We start from the raw sequence: 14,690 nt of genomic DNA, 5'->3' as shown, positions 1-14,690 counted from the left end.
AAACGAGGGCTTTTGTGTGTGATCCCATCCTTTACGCTATTGTCTTGTTTCCTTGTTGATGGATGATCATTTTGGTCACAGAAATTTAACGTGAATTTTGAAAAGATGACCCTTTCAAACTTGGGCATCTGTATGATGTCGCCACAAAACAAAAAAATAGTACTATATCGGAAAACCTAGTTTTTAGATGTAAATAAGTGATATATGTTTGTATGAAGAAAAAAGTCAACTACATCTAAAAAACAATAGTATGATAATAAAAAATCATAAATATATAAAATGTTCTGTATTATAATTTTTGTACATTTATATTTTTTCTAGTTCCTGGATGCTTATTAAATTATCTCAAGAAGGCGCCTTTTTACATCATATAAAAGAAGATTCACAATACGATAACAGTTCTTTTGCGTTAATCCAATTTATATTATATCCTCCATTATGCATAGATAAAATTCCGTCAGTTTTATATGTCGTTTCATTGAATTTTATCGTCACTCATTTCGTTATCCCATTATACACACAGATCTCGTCCAATGGCAGATATTATATGAAATATTCGCGTGCGTTAGGCGCTTAAGCTCTGTTGATAAGAGATAGCGTGTCGTATGATGACTAGTAAATCATTTTAAACGTATATCGCGTCCCATAAAAAAACACCATATCATATACCTATCCCTCGGGCTGTGAACCTATACGGACCCTTGGTTGGGTTGGAAGGCTCTCTTTTAAACGAGACGCCCTGTACAAAAGTGATTCTTACGAAGCACTTGACACCCAAAAATTGTGACGATGTATCATCCCGAGAACGAAACCTTAAGACCGTCGCAATCACGACGGCTATTTTTCATCCCCAAAGTACACACGCTCCCATTTATATTACGCAGCTTTAAGGCACGCATATTATAGCGTATATAAGGGTAGTGATAATTCCGTATAGCGGCTGAAAGCTCGTCGTATTACAGTGCGTACATGTTTGGATTGATTAATGGTTGCTACACGATGACAATAGGTAAATAAATTTTATCTTCGTGACCGATAGTGACGTTCTACTATCGTCCATCGATCGCTTCAAACTGACGGGCATGTGTTATTATTCCTGTTTGTGTAATGTACATAGATAAGTTGGGAATAAAGTTACAGGTATAACATATGTTATATGCTTTTCCCTGCATCTCTTGTAAAAGAAACAATATATTTACAGTAAGAGCTGGTTATTGAAGAATGACTAGAAAAAAAATCATTTTCAGATTGTAACTGTAAATAATAATAAAAAAATCGCAAAGGATAGAGGACTCAAGTAAATAAAAATTTTGAAGAGTAATTATTGTCAATCCAAACCGCAGTAATAAAAGAAATATTATATATATAAAATACAATCGGTATAAAATCGGATATTTTCATAAAAGCTTTTATTAATATACAGTTTTGAGCTTTGAAGCTATTAAATTAAAATAGCGTTTTTTAGCGTACTTCAATTCGCGCACCTTGTTTTGATTTAAATCCTATGCTATATAACATACTTATTTATCAAGACTTCAAAACCGCAAAAGGACACGATTTTTATTAAATTGTTGAGATCAGTATCAGAGTAACACAGATATTTATTCTATATTTTTTATGTGATTCTCAAACTATATATATAAGTTTGCTTGCTACAATTTTTATGTATGTAAATATTGAGTTAAAAACAGATAAAAAGATTTCCACAGAACATAGCAAATATATTGTTACGAAGTTCTATTTGAGATTTAGTAGAAAAGTTGCAAATTAAATTATGTAAATTTGCTCCTAAAATAAGGAAAAACCCCTGAGAATAAAGAATACATTTATGTTACCTTGAGCAAAGGGTAAATTGAAGTTTGAATTAAATGTAATTGAAAGTCTCTATATTATACGTAGGTTTGAATATGTACAAGGAATATTCTAAAAGTAAAGATAATATTTTTAAAGTATTACATTTTACTATTGACTTATAATGTCGTTAAAACATCTCTTTATATACATATTTATAAATATAGGCGACGTGGATTTTCATGAACCTTAAATTCAATGTCACAAAAGCCTGACAGTCTTATATTTTGGCGCTATTCTCTTAAGGCTTATTAATCGAACACCTATCTCATTTTATATTTATTTAATTGCAACATAATGGGCGTTAGTGTGTTACAAAGTCTAGATAAACTAGCGCAAATTTATTTACTATTTATATCATCCGTGAGATTAGAAAAATCGAGGAAAACCAAATTTGTGATAATCGATTAGAATTAAAATTATATCAAAATCTTAGCCACGATATAAATTTAAAAATATTGGGTTTTATATGAGATTTTATTCCAGGTCAAGTATTACCTACCGACCTGGTCTATCAATTTTTCAACTTCTTTCTGCATAAAATTTGCGATACTATTATATTTGACTATCGACTATCATTGCATTGCAACTTTTTTGTAAAAAAATTGTTGAAAATTTATAAATACTATTAGTTTTATGTATATTAAATTTATAAGACGTTTTAGCAGCCTGGTTAAAAGAAATGTTAAGAATACTAGCTAAGGTATTTTGTCTAAAAACAATGGAAGCAAAAACAAAATTATTGGCAAAGCACAAATAACGTATTGAAAGATATCTTATATGCTTCACCGTATCTCTGATTAAAAAATATCAAAAATATATGCCATAAACAGCTGGATATCTAAGAAGTATTCTTGACCATGTGCATATAAAAAATCTGCAATATTTTAATAGTTATTCGGAACAGTGAGAAGTAAAACAAGAGTAAGAGAAAATCTTCCTAAGAACAGACAACGTAACAAATGCTTTGTATTAACACTGTTAAAAGCAGGTTTAAGGCGAAATCAGTTACTAAAACTTAAAAAAAATAATAACCAATGAATTTTTAAATACCAGATACAAATTCAAAAACAAGGAACTTAATATGAACTTTCACTGAAACATTCCAAACAGCTAGATATTGTAATAAATATTCAAATGATAACAACAGAAATTTCAGGTACATCGCAAATCAGACAAATTGGTTTAGGTGTCGAAGAAGAATAGCACGTTGATCTCCTCCCCTTTTTTTATCGTATATAACCAAGAACACTGCCATAAAAAATTACTTCCTAAGTCTCACTTAAACTTCGCTAGAATCGAGTTTAGCTGCGAATATACTAGAAACTAGCTACGCATACTAATCGACATAGACGACAACTTTGAAGTTCAATAAAAACCAGTCGTTTCGACTTTGACCTTTCGATTAGGTCTAGCCAGCTTATATTGTGTTGTCTAGTTATAAAACTTTGCTTGGAAAAATGCAAATTTAATTAATTTAAAAAAATTATATTTTAATACGGGTTTGCTAATTTCACATTTTATATTATAAACTTAATCATATCCTCGTACATACTAAGCTTTAATTAATATTAAAGAGATAGCTTTTGATGAAATACAAACACATCAAAAACACATTTTAATTAAGGCAAGCAAATTTATATTTTGACAAGCTTTAAATAAAAAAATGCATACGAAATAAAATACGATCCTTTAATCACTGCTTAATTAAAACACGAGAACATATATTGGGTACATCGTAATAAAGCCTTTTATCTGAGCATTGTATTATAAAATTAAAAATAATATTTGAAAAATACGCTTACCATAAAGACGACGTTAAAGATGTGCAGCACATATTTGAGAAAATTTACACTTATGCAGTCGGAATCTCTAGTCTTTTTCTTCGTGTCTGTGCTGTTGGCAGCACTAGAGACACTATTAGTGCCAAGAAGGGCACCAGTGCCATCCTGATGTGGATTCCCACCGTTCATGTTCCCTTTTTTTGCCATAGAGAAAGCTTTCAAACAATAAACTTTCAGCACTTAAAACTGGTCCATATTCGTTTGCGGCGTCTGCCTTGCGCCCCAAGCAGACACCGCGAAACTTTCGATTCAGCTTCAATTATTTTCTTCACTTTCCGTCTTCGGCCTTGAGGATACAGCCATAGTGGAAAATCTGAAACAAAAAGCACACGTTGTGATTATAATGCTAATGATCCAGGTCTCAGGCGAGTCGTTATCCTTTGAACTGTCATAATTGAACGCCTTTTAGGATAAATAAGATCAAGTGGGACGATAGAATTTAATTGAATTAATTCCCGGAACCAATAAGAACTTTAAATTGGTTTTTCTTTCCCCCGAGGATTCGATAAAGTAGATAAAGAGACATTGTCGCCGCTGGATCGCGCAATTCATTAAATTTTAACGGCGGGCCTTTATCTCGATATTGAATCTTGCGGAATTCGAATTAACTAATTATTTATATTTTATTAAAAGTCATAACTAAATAATACCTGTATTAATTTCAAACTTATATTTTATTTTTAGAATATAAAGATAATATTATACAGTTTGTTACATAAAATATATATTTTACATTTATATAATATGATTCACTCAGGAAGAACGATTCATTCAGGTTCGCCTTAATACATTTAAGTGCTTTGGGCTCATCTCAGACGCTGATCATATTTTTTACAATTTTTGTATTGGGTTGATTTTTGGTTTTATTATATATTTTTTTAAAATAATTAAAAACATATATATGCAATTTTAAATTTATGACTATTTAATTAAAGTTGTTGTAGCAATATATTGCTTCTATATGATCACTTTTAGACTTATACCGTATTTAGTTTGCACTGCCTTAATAAAAAATGAATTTGTATTTTTTTCATAATTTAGTGTAAGCTGATAAAATTCTAAGTTCAGTATTTATCTTTGAAAGTGTAGTTTTAATATTTAAATTAATTATAATTTATAAAACGTTGCTATTGTGTAGTACATTTACACGCTACAATAAAATTCACATGCAAACATTCTTTAATAAAATACATAATTTTGTATTTTATAAATATAATAATTTTCAAGTAAATATTTTTTATAAATTAATAAATATGGTATACTATTGTATATGTATAGATATGTATCTGTTCCTTATATGTTCATAATTCCTTCAAATTCTGTAATTAATTGCCTTTGGAGCATTCCCTTTTCGTTAATCCGATAAGAAAACCGATAATAACGTTTATATTGTCATGCCGAAGCGACAATGACCCGCTATTTGGCTCGGGAAGATTACAAGACCCCAAAAGCGGCAAAATAAGCAACCCAGACCACTAAATCACGAACGCCATACATATTTATGAATTTATGCGCTCTCGTGTCAAAATTTCTCAAGAATTTATCGAAAGCTGACAAAAAAGTACCAGTAATGCGATTATAATTCTCATCATATTTTACGGAAAATCGCTTGACAAAATTTTCTAAAACACGTCCCTTCGTTTATTTTTATGGACCACTCGTTTGCAGTAACGGAGTGTTCCCCCGTCGGCCGTAAATCATGGACAGTCGATTTCGAAAATTTTTAAGTGCCCCACCGTTTAGGGGTTTGAGGTAAATGATTGAAATAATATTCAATTACTTTATAGAGAAAAATAAATTTATAAATTCTTATATATTTCATGGATTTCAAGTTCAAATCAGTTTTATTTTAATACTACTATTATTTTTTGTGTTAATATTAGCTGAAAGCAAATGTCAAGATTAGTCATATCTCAAATGGATCTAAAGGCAAGAATATTATGAACAGACTCATAAAATATACAAATGAATTGAATCGTTGCCAATTTTAAACGTTCGGATCAAAGTAAATATTATATTCGATTGAGCATTTAAAACGCTATAAATTATGTTTCGATGCGAACATATTTTATATGTACACATTAGATTAATTTTATCGAATATTATTTCTCAAGATTATCTGTATAAATCGTTAAAATTTAATGTTATATATTGAACCAAATTAAATACTGGTTTTCTCAGGACTCTTTCAAAATATTATTCAATTTAATTTTAATTTAAAAGCTGAGGTTCAGTGCGTTATAAATTTAGTCAAAAGTTTAAAGAACTCTTTAAATGCAATTCTACTGCACCCACATGTTAATTATAATACAATTTTTTTATTAGAAATCTGACCGTCATGACTTTCTCAGATTTCTCCAATGCGTCATGATGGTTGTTAAGCATACAGTCAGTGGCGTAGTTAGGGTATATGCCACCCGGGTCAATCCTTAAAATTGCTGCCCCCCATACATTTTTTTGCAGGGTCAGAAAATCAGCATTTCTTAAAATAATAAATTGATTATTGTTAAGCTCTGCTATTCGTAGATTTACATTAATTTTAGTTTATTCAGGGTTAAGAACTACACTAGACGATTCCATCGCGAATATGCCGCCCCCAAGCAAGTGCCGCCCGGGGCGGCCCGCCCCCTCCGCACCACCATAGCTACGCCACTGCATACAGTAATACACATTTAAAAAGCCTATTTAGAAATAAAGTTTTGATGCACACCTAAAATATATGAACATCATCCTACATATTTTTTTCAAATCCGAAAACATCCAACTCGGTAAGAAGCTGGAAGTTGGAAGAAATAGGCGCGTTCTCAGTCTCTAACCCTGGTTTGTGAAAAATAAGGGACGCAATCCTGATTCTCTAGGGCAGTCGAGAGTAACCAAATATTAACGGGTTGTAAACACCCCCTTAGTAACTTTGATAAGTGCATTGAGTAGATGCTACATCGAAAATGTAATTAATTGTATCAAAACACTCCTAGCAAATAGGCACTAGGATACAATTACAGATGCGACCCATATTCTATCTCAGAAATCTCTCCAACAACACTTCTTATTCCAGACAATAAAGTCATATTTGAAGATCCTATGAACCAGTGTATCGTACAGAACGCAAATCAGCAATAAATTATTACAGAGACACGCGCTCCGCATAATAAAGTTGAGCATCTTCGATGACTTATCGCAAACATTGGCGATATGCATAGAAAATCTCTGTTCGAACGTCACTCCCAATGCACCGTCGGAATTATTTCTGCTTAATACCTCTCCGCTTAAACTGTAAGAGAAGTCCGCTGGGAAAGGGAATCTATAAAATGAGGCAACGTGACACTTGGCGATGCTAAGAGGTAGTCAATTGTCTATGGATCATCTTCACAGCAACTCCAGGCCTTTCTGTAAAGAGAGTGAATCAGAATTTGTGCGAATACTCTGAAACACTTTCAGCTCATCAGCATATAATAAATATTGCAAATTACTAATTGCCACATGTATGTCGTTAATAAATTACAAAAAGAGCAGAGGACCCAGATTGGATCCTTGTGGTACTTCAGAATGAGTAAAATATTCATCGGAGCGACGATTGATATAACTCACACACTGATGGCGACAACTTAAGTAATCGAAAAAAGCTAACAAGACCGTTCGAAAAACCGAAGTTGCTCAACTTTCGAAAAAGTAGCTCACGATAAACTCACGATAAGCTCATAAATAATTGAAATATTATCTAGAGATAATATAATTTACTTTTAATATTTACGAATGCTATGATTTATTAAAAATTTAGTTTATATCTATAAATTTCAAATGCAATGAAAATATTATAAATATAAAATATTTATTCTGTCAATAACATATTAATATTTTATTTATAGTTGTAGAGATGTGTTTTAAATATTTATCTGCGCCTTTCATAGCTATGTTATTTTATTTGAAAATATTGTCATAATGTATTACATTCCGGCATCATGGATTATCCCTACTGAAGGTTGATTTTATCCTGGAATCCCAAGATAAGCAAAAGTGTCCAATATGAAAACCCCCTAATGTACACCATGTCACTATCATATTATCAGGAAGCAATAATGTAAGTAAAATTTTGTATTTGGTTCTCCTTAATGGTTTACTAAATATATATAGTATATATTTTACAAATATATTTTAAAGAATTTAATAAATAAATAAACAATGTTTATGTTCATATACATATCCATAAATTCTTAATATACATATATAGGAAATTCCCAGTAACCATCAAGCAAATAATCACGCATTTAAAACTCTATTTTGGGCAATGCCTGAATATATAAATATTTATAAGTGTTTGTAAATTTCAAAATATATTTATTTAACCGACTCGTCTTCTAAAAAGCTATGAAAATGCTGTTTTGTTTTTGGTTATACAAATAATTTTTCACGCCTGCTTTATCAATACTGTTTATTTTTTCATTATTTAATCTAACACATTTATTCACAGTGTATTTATATTTGCACATAATTTGTGAGACAGAGTTTTAAATTTCTCTATGTGTGTCTATTAGTAATTTAATAGAACTTCTTTCTTATTGCTTAAAATTGTCACCCATAATAATCGTTTAGGTCAAGTTTTTAGCAATTCTTTTTCGGCTTCCCAAAGCATTTCAAATTTTCAGGGGAGACATTTTACAGTAAATATACATACACTTTAAGAGACACCAAGCATCTTTCTTCAACATCACCATTTAAATGCATCAATAAAAAAACACTCTAATTTTATTACGATAAGTTTCTATAATTGTATAATTATTGCTAATTATAATTATACCTAAAATAACGTTTAAGTGTTGTTCAACATCCATCATCACATATGTGTGTGAAAACCCATAAAACTACTAACTGCAATCGGAAACTGAGTGTATATTTGCTCCCAGCTGCATTTTAACGAATCGGGAACGCTGCGTGTTTGTGTGCAGTGTAAATTGGATTTTACTCATTTATTCCAGTAAGCCGTTTCAAATAACAAATACACCCTCAATTATTGAGGTGTACAAGTTAATGGCCACAAATGGACGTTTATATTCACACTCTGTATTTATTTTAACAAGATAACGAATGTCACATTTGACAGTTACGCGCGGACTGATTTATTTTACTTGGATTTTGGTAGATACATTGTACCACATATAAAACAATATCGAAATTCCTGCTTGTCGTTTTGTAACAGACAACAACAAACACGCCAATATGGGAATTTATCGTTTACTAATGCGCCCACGTGCCGCCGTTTTGCATCACTGCCACTCTTTGTTGTACCAAAATAGAAATGCACGCGTTGTAAAGCGACGTGTGCAATCTGCTTCGAATTAGTACTGAGATTTTTTAATTTGGTTTCGTTATTTTGTTGTGTAAATACAATATATTACTTATATGATAAAACATATAAATAATTTACATATATGTATATATAAAAGAACGGAAAATAAGAGTTGCGTTCATTTTGACAAAACAAAGAGTTTCTATAATTCTTTATATGGTATTTTATACTTTAAAGTATTGTGTGTTTGAATAGGGCAAAAATAATTAAACTAAAGGTGAAAAATCTTTAAAAAAGATATTAAATATTCTTTAATAATAAAAGGACCAAGTCCTTAATAAAATAAAATTAATAAAGTTTGAAACTTATAAATGAGTAAAATGTATTATTATTTTAAAAATTATATTAATATGATTTAAAAATTTAATATATTTTAATATAAAATATTATTTAAGACTTTTTTAAAGACATATTTTTCTCAAAATAATTGAAAAAAAAAACGAAAAACTAGATTTGAATCCCAGATAAATCTTGTGTTTTTAAATTTCTATCGTGCCTAGGAAATCAAAATTAGTGATTAATAAATTATTTTAATTTTGATCAATCATCATAGAATATATTTTTCTAATATCACGATTGAATATCGTGATTATTCATTTAAATAAAGCTAGGTCTTACATATATTGCACAAAATTGAGCTACCTTATCTCATAGAAAATTTCATATACATATGTATATATAAAAAATAAAATAAATATATAAACATGTGTCTTGTATCCCATATAATAATATAAACGTATCCTGACATCGTTACTAGATGAAAGTTGATATGAAGAGGGAAGCAGCTGCTTTATTGGTCGGCGTATCTTTACTATGTTTTGTGTTTAGATGGACCCTTGTGTGTCAAAGTTGTGAATTTCAGGTGTAAGTTGTATTGGGATTTATTCGAAACGCAACTAAATCAAACATTTTAAACACATCCTAATCTAAAAAATATAGTACGGTTAGGTTAGGTTATATAAAAACAGTTGCGTGTAAAAATAGAGTAGTTTATAATTTGTAATGGAGTATTGAATTTCTGAATCGCTTTTGCTGTTAGGTAGTTTTTTCGTATTATTTTAAAGTGTAAGATACAGATAATTAATTCGTATGCTGCTATTTTTTTTAACAAAAATACTTTTATGAATAAATTACTTATTTTAAAGTAAATTTATATTATAATATGAACCACGTCATTAAACCAGACGGCTTTGAATAAAGTTATGTATTAAAAAATCTTAGATTTTTTTTATATTATTTATAATACAACAGGTCTATTACATTTTTTTTTTGTTGAAAGTTTGAAAAGTAGACAAAAACTATTTTTAACTCCTAGTTCTCTACTCATTGGGGGTCGAAAAAAACAGAAGGGGCGATATATTTTTCATACTTATAAAGATAAATCAATCACAAAATAAAATGCTTAATAAATATTTCCTGAACCATATATCTTTACTTTATAAATAACCCTCGTATAAAAAATAGCCAAAAAGGTCACGCGTTGACCATACAAAGCGTAAGAAGTGTCCGCGACAGCTTTACTAAATCCGTTCGACGTTTTTTGCAAAAGCTCTCTTATACTCATAATTGGAATCACATCAACAGGTGTGAGCTGACGTTAAGAGAGAGTGTAAAAAATACATTTAAAAGGGTATGTTTTTTACGCTTACTCAAAAGGTCGCGTAACAAGCAACGTGCTGGCCTTACAACACCATATACTGACGCCATCGCTCTTTATAACGCATTTGACATTTCAATTTCAGCTACAGCTTTACCTGAAGCGAAAGAGTTTGTCTACTAGCCGTGAAATATCACCATAGCCGAGGCGCAGTCAAAATTTACGACTCGCATTATCCTCGCGAAAATCCTAAGAAAAATGTTCCATGTATAGGCATCTGTATAATATTTTTACGTACAGGTTTATGTATTTTTTTTAATAAAAAAATAGCACGTGCTTTAAGTAACAAAACTTATATATGCTACAGGAAATTCGCTTGGGAATATTACCCTTGAAAAGTTAGTCTGGGACGGTTCGTTTCTTATTATCGCTCGTAAGTGAATAATTCATAAAACGAGGGTTCGGGTCTTGTCCAAATTATTGCTATTTTGATTCTTGTTATGTTTGCTTGAACTCGGACTTTGCTCGAATATGTATAAGGTAAGAAATATGTATGAGATAGGAACATACTATATGATGACAAAGTTAAATAAAAAAATAACAACAAACTTTTCGTTCAAACCAAATGCAAATTTTTATTCGAAACAATTCGTAAAGATAAAAAAATGCATTTATTGACATATTTATAAGAGGTATTACACTGAATATATTTATGTTGTAAATATTTTTGTGATTTAAATACTTTTTTATATGTTTTTTCAATGGTAACTATTTTAGATTATTTCCAGCAAGACTTTTACTAAATATTTTAAATTGCATCTCCATTACACATGTTATTTATTTAATTCATTCTGTATTCCAGAAATAGTTTTTGTATTTATTAAGGTAGAAAAAGAGTAATTTTCAGTGCAATAAAAAAAATAATTGATATTTTTAGAATAATAGTGATGTACAAAGTCCATTACTGTAAATAGTTATAGTGTTTTTTTTATTGTAATTGTTAATTTTATAATTTAAAAAAATTATCGATAAGAAAAAAAAATAGTATACGAAATATTCTCCGACATTGAGAGAATATTTCCTTGTTGCGAAACGGTCACGGATATAATAAATCACCGGATCGACAAGATTTCCGTTGCAATGTAATACGACCTTGGACGATGCCCATCAAGCAAAAGTCGCTTTCTATAGCGTATACATATTTTGCCGTTCTGAGAAGCGACTGCAGCGATTGGTTGGATAATCGCTGCATAATTGCGATTAGTCAGCATGCTTTTCAGGCCTAGATACAACTCAAGTCACTCGACTAGCAGACGCCCGTCGCCCACGCACAACATACAATCATGGGCGCTCACATCCAGAGAGGAACTCCTTCATACCGAGCATCATCGTAACAGAAAGGGGTAAACTTCCACGTCTCACACACTAGACCTCTGAGGACCACTCACGGACATCATCCCTGCACCAGCTTTTCCACCACCGCTCGGAGAAAACATCTCGCCATTTATCGTCTTTTACAACATATGTAAATATAACGTAATAAAACTCTACGTAGTCAAACCCCCTAGGGTTCCCAAATATTAAAGTCTATTAGATTTTACTGTATTAAAAAGGCCTAATGAATGTATATGTATCTCAATAAATTCACTTAAATATATAGGATTTAATCAATTATCTTGGTTAATTTTTAATAAAATTAGACCACTTATTTTAAAGCAAATAATTACTCTATAATTTTCATCCTTACATAAATTATACGATATCTAAATTTTATATTTACTCAATATTTAAATTATAGCAGATATATTAAAACAAAGTCTTATTATTAAGTATTTATATAAAAAAAATGGCAAAATATATAAACAATTCTTTTTAATATCTACACATATTTTTACATAAACAAATATCTTACTTTTTAACTGTTAATACTAAAAAATCACTATTACACCCTTTCCAATATTCATTTTGTCACATGATTATGCATTTATACTTATCAGAACTATACTCCAGCAACGTGCAAGTCGAATTCCGATAGCAATATAGGAAAATGCTTATGCAAATTTCCCGATATTTCATCGTGCATTTGCATTATCTGAACTCTATAACAGCTAACGGTGCCGTTATTATCCGAAATATTTGCACATTATCCTCACACATATACAGGAAATATATAAGTGTACCGAGTATGCAAATAATGTTCAAAAACAATTCGATTTCATGCATACATATGTATAATGCAAGGATACGAAGGCGTGTGAAAATATTTAGATTTTCGCCTCCTTGAAAAGCCGCGAGAAGTGAACCTTTTGCTCTCTCGCAGCCCTTTGTAGATGTGTGTATGTACATATATGTTATATGCATATTGTACACGCACGCGGGGAAAAGATATTATTTTTATAGAAAAAGTGGCATAAAAGCTCGGTGTGAAGTGGCATTTGATCCGGTGACCTCAGTATAAGCGGCGGATTGTCGTAAACTTTGTTGAAAGAGGATTTTCACGTTTGTTCAAGAGTTTCACGCTTTTTTATTTGCCTTCAACCGTGCACGTGATGTTTGTCTTGGGATTTGGTTATAAAACCGAGACTTTAGGAAATCACCATCGCATATTTTATAGGCGCGAAAAACTGATGCGGTTCTCTTTAAAAGGCCTTGGAATGACTTTGACCAAAATATGATTTAAGGGAAATCAAAAAAAGTATAAATTAATCTGAGGCGATAGCATAGTAGTAACGGTCCTGTTATGGGTTTAAAAAGTACTTGTTGCAATCTCAGCTGTTAAAAAATATAACCATTCGGAACAAATGTTTTCTAACTTGGAAATATTTATAAAAAAGTTACATGATACAAGGTTATTGTAATAAAAGATTCCTATAAAATAAATACCTATATATTGTATATCTTTATTCTCTGAATAAATAATAAGTTGAGAAAAATAAGATACCACTACAGTTAAACGTTTTTTTTTCTATTGATGAGTATTTTATTTAGTTACATGTTATATAAATATACGCAATAATTTTTTTTATACGTACATATGTATGTATATGTTTTTTTTCTATTTATTATAATAAAGTATTTACCACATCGACGAACCGTAATCATCCCTTATGAACGTAATACACCTTCAGCATAATAATGAAGCCGTGGAATTTATGCCATCCACAATACACACCGTCGGGGTTGTTAATTTTTTTATAGGAATGTTTATGATACAAAAAAAGATATAAATATTAGCTGCGCGCTATTCTACTTACAAAATTTATACTTAGTCTGGATCTGTTGGTTCGTAGGGAAATTTCAAGGGCTGCGTTATTTACGTGAAACTTCAGCCATTTAGTCGTATGTGAAATACGTGACCCACGTGCCAACTCGAGGCAAGTTCTTCAGAACCATCTGCCGACTGTAAATGATACGATTTAGATACGCAGATAGGAAAACGAAAGTGGTTGTTCGTGCCAGACGTGACGCCTGAGACCGAAAAATTGTGTCATAGTCCGGATAGTCTATGGTAAGAATGCCAGTTTTGTTTTTATATATCGTGCTCGTGTTTTAGGCAATTTGAAAATGTGGTACTTATGTGCTGGTACATTTTATTTTTTATGTAATACATAAGAGCAATAAAGCACCTAATTTAGATTTATTTTCTGTCTCTAAAAGCGAAATAATAAAGCTTTCAGATTTTATAGCATAAACAAAGCTGAAGTAACTACACTTTATAAATAAGAAAAAAAGCCGATGTAAACAGCATTATCATCAGTTTTAATAAACCTACTTATAGGGGTTTCAAAACTGTTATTTTAAATTTTATATTGTAAATTACTATAAAAAAATTTATTGTGCTAGTAAATATGTTACAGTGAATATATATTTTTTAGTGAATTTATATTATTATTAATATAAATATATAATAATATTGTAAGCAGTTTCAGTGAAATTTTATTGCATTACATTTCTACTAGTATATTTATATTTCTACTAGCGAAAATATAATTCATCTGATAGGCACTAATAAAAAAATATACACCTTTAAAATGATTATGAAATTAATTTGACA

At 30.4% G+C, this 14,690-nt stretch overlaps 1 protein-coding gene across 1 annotated transcript in view; it reads right to left on the bottom strand.

Annotated features, from left to right (window-relative positions):
* The window catches only part of LOC148227504 (CD151 antigen-like), a 179,496-nt gene that overhangs the window by 52,407 nt on the left and 112,399 nt on the right, over positions 1-14,690 (bottom strand). Inside the window, exon 3 of the mRNA XM_088202414.1 lies at positions 3,657-4,008. Coding sequence (XP_088058540.1) covers positions 3,657-3,842 — 186 coding nt within the window. The 5' untranslated portion in view covers positions 3,843-4,008. The remainder of the gene's footprint in view (positions 1-3,656; positions 4,009-14,690) is intronic.

The sequence above is a fragment of the Plectrocnemia conspersa genome, unplaced genomic scaffold (genome assembly GCF_051122295.1).
Source record: "Plectrocnemia conspersa isolate PC_06_02 unplaced genomic scaffold, ASM5112229v1 ptg000013l, whole genome shotgun sequence".
Taxonomy (NCBI): domain Eukaryota; kingdom Metazoa; phylum Arthropoda; class Insecta; order Trichoptera; family Polycentropodidae; genus Plectrocnemia; species Plectrocnemia conspersa.
This window is presented reverse-complemented; position numbering and strand designations above follow the sequence as displayed.